Source organism: Pseudorasbora parva, chromosome 11, assembly GCF_024679245.1.
Source record: "Pseudorasbora parva isolate DD20220531a chromosome 11, ASM2467924v1, whole genome shotgun sequence".
Lineage (NCBI taxonomy): Eukaryota > Metazoa > Chordata > Actinopteri > Cypriniformes > Gobionidae > Pseudorasbora > Pseudorasbora parva.
In genome coordinates, this window is record NC_090182.1 from 3,395,707 (window position 1) to 3,404,534 (window position 8,828).

Here is an 8,828-nt window from a genome sequence, read left to right on the forward strand (position 1 = left end):
TGCTGCTGCTTATATTTAAGTTATTTGTGTTTGTGTGAATGACACCTGTTCATTAATGTTGTCCTCAAAGCTTTGATTCGTCATGTGACTCTAATCTCCACTGTGATTGGCTGTTAGTGTATATCAAAGGTACATCACAGATATTAGCATTTCAATAGGTTGGTAATTCAACATTATTTCAGTCAATGAAATACAGTTATTTACTGTAAATTTAACTTAAATCTACAGAAGTTCTGGCGACCACAGCTGCCGTTTGTTTTACCGTAAATGTTATGGGGATTTTTTACAGTGAACTCTTAGGTCGGCCTCTTGTATTGAGCCGTTGATTCAGGGAACAGTGATTATTTAACACACACTCCACTCCAAACGCCGTCTTCATTTCAAAAATACATTTAGTTTATTAAACACAGCCAAGCATTTCTAAATTCAGTTCATATATTTTTATAAAAGTTGTAGTTTTCTGACCCATGCTTGAGACGGTCACACCACGGCTCAAAAATGTAAAGAATCAAAAGACAAAGCAGTTTTTATAACAACAGGTCCATAAGACAAATAAATGTTTAACCATTTATTGCATTTTAAATTATGACTAATTATTTAAATTTTTATCTTGTCATGTCAATAACCCATTGATCTGGAAGCAGAATCAGATTTAACTGTGATTTTCTGCTGTAATAATCAGTTTAACTGGTAAGATCCTCAGAGGAGTTGTGCAGAGATTATATAAGAATGGAAAGACAGTCTCAGTGAAGGACGTCCTGAATGTGAGTAAATGTGTGTTAGTTACAGGATCAGAGAATGACACTGTTCCTCTGTCATAGTCCAGCTGAACTCTCACACGCTGAAGCTTCACTTTAACAGGAAAGACAGTGAAGGGTTGATCTGGGGATTTAGAGAAGTATCCGCTGTTCCCGTACAGCACAAACCAGACATTAGACTTGAAGAAATCCTCTCCCTTCCTCTGGTTTGATGCTGTGGTTATTCCAAGACTCCAGAATGTACTGTCACCGACCTCCACATCCCAGCAGTGTGTTCCTGAGTTAAAGCCCTCAGATCCCAGGACACATGGATACCTGTGAAACCTCTCTGGATTATCAGGAAGTGTTTTATCTTCATTACTGACCGACACACACACACTGGTCAGATCAGATGAGAGTGTGAGACGAGGATCTGCTGTGTTTGGATCAAGAGTCAACGGATCTGCAAAGAGAAGAACATCAGATTACAGGATGAAATATGATCAGAAATGTAAATATAAAACACATATAAAGACTTTCTATAAATCCTGCTATCATGACAATGGTCTGTCAGTTTCTGTCAGAATGGATTGAGGCTTCAGGTTTAATATCATATTCAATAAACACTATTGTATCCTAATACATAAGCAGAGACCATGAGGAACAGACTTCTGTAGTCATTATGAGTTCACTGTATGATCTGATGATCTTCTGAAATACAGTTCAGATTCACTCAGAAACTCCAGTGATTATTAAATATATTTCTATCAGATGTTAATGTTGTGTGTGTTTCTATCTGAAGGATGTTTTGCGCTGGTGTCAGATCTGCTGAGACTCACTGTGTTGGACAGTTTCCAGCATCTTCTTCCAGACTCTGGACCGCAGGTTACCCAGATAACGGGACACATCAATCAAAGCTCCAGAACTCATCCGTGGATCCGGCTGTGGGATCTGGACTCTGGAGGAACATTCAGGAGTCAGAACTGCAGTGAATTTGAGTTCAGACCCAGATAGCATGGTGACATTGATTCAATGTTGAAATTCCATCAGAATCATCATTTTGGTTGAGGTTGAAACTTCAATGCTAAGTAATATTGGATCAATGTTGAAAATTCAATGCTAACACCATACTGGACCAATGTTGAAAATTCACTGCTAAATAATATTGGATCAATGTTGATAATTCCATGCTTTTCAGTGTTGAAAAGACAAACATTGAATCAATGCTGATGTTTGGTCAGCTTATTTCTCGACTGGTGAGGCTTACGGTCAATCTATCTGTCACATTATTCAACATGTTAAGGCAAGTCCAAATCAATTGGCTACATTTGTGTGAATGTGAGCACATTTATTATCCTCAAAGGATACGATGAGTACACCAACGAGTATGTGGATTCACAAAGAATACATAAATGTAAATTTTGTAATTGTAAGCCTTTCTTTAAATTTTTCTGGAAGAGTTAAAATTGTATGCATGTTTGATGTCTGACTCTTCCAATAAGAAAGCTGTAAAAACTATGAATCTTTTTAAAAGGTATATTATTTTCCTGCTTACTGGCATGTAATGTTGTCATTCTGTGTTTCATGTTATTATAATAAAAAATGCAAAAAACAAATAAAAACAAAGAACTTCTACCATAAATTTAGTCTATCAGTTTTAAATAAATAAAAATGTAGCCTATTATTATTATTTAAATCATGTAGAATGTACATGCTAGTACATGAATGTACAAGTTAATAAAGAATTTAGAATATGTGTCCCTATCGAATGCGCCACAATCCAATCCAGCAGGTGGCGGTAATGCACCTTCAAGACATCCACCAATCAGATCAAAGCAAGCGCAGCTGAACAGACTTCAATCGCGAAAAAGAGACACAGGACAACCACCATGTTTTTTAGAGGTAAGTAGGCCTACAAAAATATATTTATACAATTCATCTCAATTTTAATTTAGTGTTTTTATTCATCTTTATGTTTTACAACTTGTGTGCTTCTGAGAGTTTTAGTGAACTGCAATGTTAATAATAGTCACATGAGCGCCCTCGTAAGTTACACAACCAACGGCCAGGATAATCTTAATACATTGAGTTTCAGTTTGTTTTTCACCAAACCATATCATATTTGTATTCATTTTTCTTCTTAAGATTGGCATATACACTGTGAATTGTGTCCGAATTCTGACTCGTGCAACTCTTTTTTTTTTGTTTTTTTGGTCGTGCGTCGTTTGTTTTGAGGTGTTCATCTATTTTATGAGATGATTTTTGTATTAAGATGATTCATCTGTGCGTGCAACGAGTAAAATGAATGCGCGGCGCGGATCCACAAACGTATCTTACTCGTTGCACACACAGATGAATCATTTTGAATCATCCTATATTCGTCCAGTGTATAAACGAGAGGCGATCGGAAGGTTAGATGAATTTCTGGCTTGTCAGTAATTGTGTTGGCCACTCGTGAGAGTATCTCACAGCTGAAGCAGAACTAGAACTGATTGACCTGTTAGCGCGGTGAGGGGAAATACAATCAGTTCATAGCTCTGCTTCAGCTGTACGATATCATCACGAGAGCAGATCACAATTACATCCTTACAGTTTAATCTTTAATGCAGCAAGAAAAAAGAAAAGAGTGAGATTTTTAAGTTCTGTAGGCAGCTATGTCAAACTACAGAAATTTAGTAAACCGTTGTCCCTCCAGTTCGTGTTGTAAAATGGAAAAAAAAATCTCTTCCAAACCACCATGTAGCCTATACAGCTCCTCTTTTATTTTCTTAATTTAGCTATTTGGTCATTCATTTACTTGTTTCATTTTCACACTTTATTTATTTACTATTAAATACAATAATATTATTAGATAAAACACCGGATATATTCACTTTGCTCTTTCATTCATTGTGTGTCTGAGGGTCCTTTAAAGTCGATTCTAAAATGCATTAAATAGTCCTGAATTTAATGTTACCGTTTTAACTGGGATATCAAGATTTTGATAAAATTTCAAGTTTCATCTTTTTGTAGAAGGCTATATTTGTAATGTATAATTAATCACATTTCCAAATATTTACTAACTTCTTGTTGTTTTAGATGCTGTGAATGCTGATAAAAAGAGGCATCAGAGTTTATCTTTGCTGGGACGGTGCAAAACTGGCTCCATTACAACCTGAAAGGCTTCGGGGCATTGCTCATGGTGGAACCCCCTGAGTTTGGAGTATTATTCTTTCTTCTACCTTCTTTCTTTCAGTAGTACTGTGTCATTTCTGTATTTATTGGCAAGTTTACATTTGTGTTTACTTCCATTTTACAGATGTAAGTTGTCATGTTTTTCCAGGCTCTTCTCATTTGTGTTATAAATTCAGATGTAATTGTTTCAAGTCAATGTGAGATTTCCTGTTGTAACTGTGGGGGCATAAATAAAGACATTTGCATGTAAACTGAAGGATGTTGTTTACTTTGAGTGACTTTTTGATGCAAAATCATATCGATTGCAGCCACACATGGTCTTTGATTAAAATGAATAAAATAAAGAGACAAATGAACTGGCATAGAATCCTGCTGTACATAAAGCAAGATTGATCTATTTTTCATTGTTGAAATAAAATTATTTCAGGGTGCAAACCTGATGAAAAATCAATGTTATATTTCAATATTGATTCAATGATATTTTGATTGATGTATTAACATTGATTCAACATTGATTCACTTAAATAAGTGGTTTAATTTTAGTTGGAAAACTATTGATTTTAAGCCCATCTTGATCTATTTTTCATCGTTGAAATAACATTATTTCAGGGTGCAAACCTGATGAAAAATCAACATTCTCAACATTGACATCTCAACATTGATTCAATGATATTTTAGTTGATGCCTTAACATTGATTCAACGCTGATTCACTGTTTGTCTGCTATCTGGGGATCCACTGAGAGAAGAGATACGAGCAGCTCATCTAGAAGATTTGATGAGTGAATTTAATGTAAAATAAGCTGTATATAAGACACTATTAGACATCAGATGTATGCTGAGGTTGCGTTTGCCCTGTAGTAATGTGTGTGGACGTTGATGACGTGCTCCAAAATGACATACAGAAGATGTATGATCGACAGAAGAATAATGTGGTGATTTGAGCCAGGAAACCAACTGGAAAAATAGCTGAAGGTTGTTACCATTTTGGGAAAGCAGCTATGTATATATGCTAGGTAAACCAAAGAACGGGAGTTGTCTCCAGCAGTTGATTTGAATGAAGCTTTTCTGAAATCAAATTACCTTTGTAAAAGAGATCCGAGCAAGAGATACGAGCAGCTCACTCACCTTTCCATTGAGGCGTTAAAGTTCTGGAAAATATAGAGTTTGAAAACATGTTAATCTCTTATCAAACACTCTCATTGTCAGTGAGTCTCAAGTTGTTTTATGCTCAAAGAATGAAGCCAGATTGATTGGTCACCTTTAGAAACGAGACGTCATTGGCTTTCATCATCTCCTCCATGTCTCTGATTGTGTGTGAAAGAGCTGAGATGTGTGTGTTCATCTCCTCCAGCTTCTCCTTCATCCTCTGCTTCTTCTGCTCCTCTTCCTCCCTCAGTGCAGTGATTGTAGCTTCTTCTTCGTCTCTGAGAAACTGATGAAGCTTCTCAAACTCTTCTTTAATCTGACGCTCTGTGTGCTCAGCTTGAGACTGAAATCACATCACATTCACTTCAGTCAGCTCTGTGTGAACACACACTACACTAATGTCAATAATAAACTGTGTGTGTGAATGTTGAGTGTTTAACTCTTTACACATCCTCACCTCGATGTGGTGGATTGTTTTATCACACTCTCCTTTCATTTCTTCTCCATGTTTGAGCTTGTTTTGTAAGGACGTCAGCGCTGTATTAAATTCCTCCTACAGGTTAAGATGGAAATCTATGGAAAACTGATGAAGCTTTAAGAGGTTAAAACATTGTGTGTCTGGATTTTGTTGTTGTTGTTATATTAATATTTTTATGGTGAATGTGTTAATCTCAGAAGTAATTGTGCCTGAAAATGTCATGTTTTTTATTTTTTTAATTGCAAATGATAAACATCAAGAAATAACCAAACAAATGTTTTTTTGCAATGGGCAATTCTTAATTATTATATCCATGCAGTTGCGAATTTGTGGTTGAACAAATGCAAATACAGGAAGTGAAAGTACACTATTGTGGTGTGACAAGCAGCGGGGCGAGGGAAAGCGAGAGCGGGCCGTTGACGAGTGTTAATGAGTGCCAGCTGCATGACACACGGGTCTCGTCTCGTGGCCATGTGACGAGAGCATAAAAGGAGGAGCAAGGGCAGCGGAAGACGAGAGAAAATCCAGGCCTGGTCCTCTCTCGTCTTCCGCTGCTCTTGCTCCTCCTTTTATGCTCCCGTCACATGGCTGCAAGACGAGACCGGTGTGTCATGCAGCTGGCACTCATTAACACTCGTCACCGGCCCGCTGCTTGTCACACCACAACTATATTGCCAAACGTTTAGGGACGTCTGCCTTTACTTGCACATGAACTTTAATGCCATCCCATTGTTAATCCGTAGGGTTTAATATGGAGTCGGCCCACCCTTTGCAGCTCTAACAGCTCCAGCTCTTCTGGGAAGGCTTTCCTCAAGGTTTAGGAGTGTGTTTATGGGGATTTTTGCCCATTTTTCTAGAAGCTCATTTGTGAGGTCAGGCACTGATGTTGGACGAGAAGGCCTGGCTCTCAGTCTCCGCTCTAATTCATCCCAAAGCTGTACTATCGGGTTGAGCTCAGGACTCTGTGCAGGCCAGTCAAGTTCCTCCACACCAGACTCCTCATCCATGTCTTTATGGACCGACGTTTTGTGCACTGGAGCGCAGTCATGTTGGGACAGGAAGGGGCCGTCCCTAAACTCTTCCCACTAAGTTTGGAGTATGAAATTGTCCAAAATGTCTTGGTATGCTGAAGCATTAAGAGTTCCTTTCACTAAAATAAGGGGCCAAGCCCAACCCCTGAAAAACAACCCGCACCATAATCCCCCCTCAATCAAATTGTACACTTATCACAATGCAGTCAGGCTGGTCCTGTTCTCCTGGCAACCACCAAACCCAGACTCCTCCATGGGATTGTCAGACTGAAGCGTGATTGGTCGCTCAGAGAACACGTCTCACTGCTCTAGAGTCCAGTGGCTAATCCCACTAACAGTTGAGCGTGGAATATTTAGTAGTTAGGAAATGTCAGGAATGGACTTAATGCAAAGGTGGCAACCTATCACGGCCCCACGCTTGAGTTCACTGAGCTCCTGAGAGCGACCCATTCTTACACTAATGTGTGTAGAAGCGTCTGCAGGCCGAGAGCTTGATTTATATTCCTGTGGCCATGTCTACTAGTCTGTTGTATACACAAATATTATGTGTGTCTGTTTAGCACTGTATTTATCACATGAAATGAGAGACATTTGTCTTACCTTGTAAGTTGAAACCACTTCACTGATGGGTCTGAATGTGTGTTTGGCGTGTTTCTCTGAGTCTCTGCACACTAAACACACAGGCTGTTTGTCCTCCAGACAGAAGAGTTTGAGTTTCTCACTGTGTAAACTGCAGATCTCCTCAGACTCTGATGAACGCCTCTCATTTCTCTCCTTTATCAACGATTCACACAAGTTTTTTAACTCTAGATTAACTGGAGGATCACCTCTTGAGGATCTTCTCCTGCAGACGGGACACTCCTGAGTTTCCTTAGTTTTCCAGAACTGTTGTAGACACTCTTTACAAATACTGTGACTACAGGACAGAAAAACAGGAACCTTGAAGATTTCATAGCAAATAGGACAAGAAAGCTCTTCAGCAGATTTTAAATCCATTCCCTCGTCTTGTAAAAGATCCGATAATCTACAATTAACTTTCACTTTTTAATCTTTGCTTTAAAAAGTTAATAATTACAATAAAAATCTAATTCAGAAACACACAATAATCCTAATATAAAGTGTCCTCTGTTCTTCACAGCTCTGACTCGTTTCAGCTTTCAGTAAAAACGAAAGTAAGAAATAATAAGACTAGTCTCTTCCTGATAACGGTTTTGTAAGAGGGTGGAGATTCTGGTGTTACATAAACCACTAAATCTAGTCACAAGTTAGACATCTTTTTTTCTTTTTATACTTAATAACTTTAAATCAGTTACATAAACGTGTGCATTGACATAATTTGATACAAAAAAGCAAAACTGACTGTCATTTGATGAACTGCTAGTGTCTCTAATATAAGACTGTCTCATCCTCCAGCTGTAGTGCTCATGATCTCCACTAGGGGGCTCTCCTCCAGACTCTTGTGCTGTCTTATCATGGACTACATTACCCATAACCCACTGCCTGGACTCATTATGCTCGATTATATTCAGTTGTGTCTCATTAAAATAAATGGGAATTGGCCGACCGGTCCACAGGAGTTTGGAACAGGTGGATTACCACAAAAAAAAAAAGTCAGTGCCATGGTGGAATGTAAGATGTAGTGAATTAATTACAAAAAGAAATAAGGCACTTAAGAAAGCAAGGAAAACATTAGTGTTCAGTGATAATATATGCTATACGAGAGCTCAGGCATTGGTGAGGAGAGAAATTAGAGTAGCAAAGAGAAATTGTTGGAGGGAATTTTGTAATAGCATTGGGGAAGAAATAGACATTAATGAGTTATGGAGTATGATTAGGAAGATGGGAGGACTTCAGAGGAAAAATAATATACCTGTTTCGGTTGATTGAGTAGCCTATATGTGCGCTTCACACTCCAGACCAGTAGGTGGCGGGAATGCACCTTTTAAGTTGGTTTGCCAAACTGCCATAAAACATAAGAAGAAGAAGGAACAGGTGGATTTTGAGGTTGGCAAACTATTGTGTCCCAATTCGCCTACTTATACTACGTCCTAAAAGTATGTACTCTTTTTGTGAACAAAAAGTACATCCTTTTGAGTGTGTAGCAGAAGAGTATGCAAGCTTCGGCACTACTTAATAGATTTTATTTATAATGCACTTTTCATTCCGGAGAATCTCAAAGTGCAACAAAGGGGGAAAAAATAACAAAACAAAACAATGAAAAACAAGTAAAAATGGATACTACAAACAATCAACCAACACAG

The 8,828-nt window shown here is 38.1% G+C and overlaps 1 protein-coding gene across 1 annotated transcript; it reads right to left on the reverse strand.

Moving 5' to 3' along the window:
* Positions 1–652: 652 nt before the first annotated feature.
* On the reverse strand, positions 653–7,563 carry LOC137092531 (E3 ubiquitin-protein ligase TRIM35-like). Its single transcript, XM_067456807.1, has 6 exons — positions 7,168–7,563; positions 5,516–5,611; positions 5,171–5,401; positions 5,038–5,060; positions 1,577–1,695; positions 653–1,200 (listed from the first exon to the last, which is right to left on the reverse strand). The coding sequence occupies exons 1-6, from the start codon at positions 7,561–7,563 to the stop codon at positions 653–655; spliced, it is 1,413 nt and encodes a 470-aa protein (XP_067312908.1).
* Positions 7,564–8,828: the final 1,265 nt, after the last annotated feature.

Excerpts from the sequence above, each read along its gene's own strand:
- LOC137092531 (XM_067456807.1), bottom strand. The coding sequence starts at position 7,563 with ATGGATTTAAAATCTGCTGAAGAGCTTTCTTGTCCTATTTGCTATGAA. Across the intron at positions 5,402-5,515 it reads AAACAATCCACCACATCGAG|TCTCAAGCTGAGCACACAGA; the intron begins GTGAGGATGTGT and ends ATGTGATTTCAG. Across the intron at positions 1,696-5,037 it reads TTTAACGCCTCAATGGAAAG|AGTCCAGATCCCACAGCCGG; the intron begins GTGAGTGAGCTG and ends ATGTTCCTCCAG.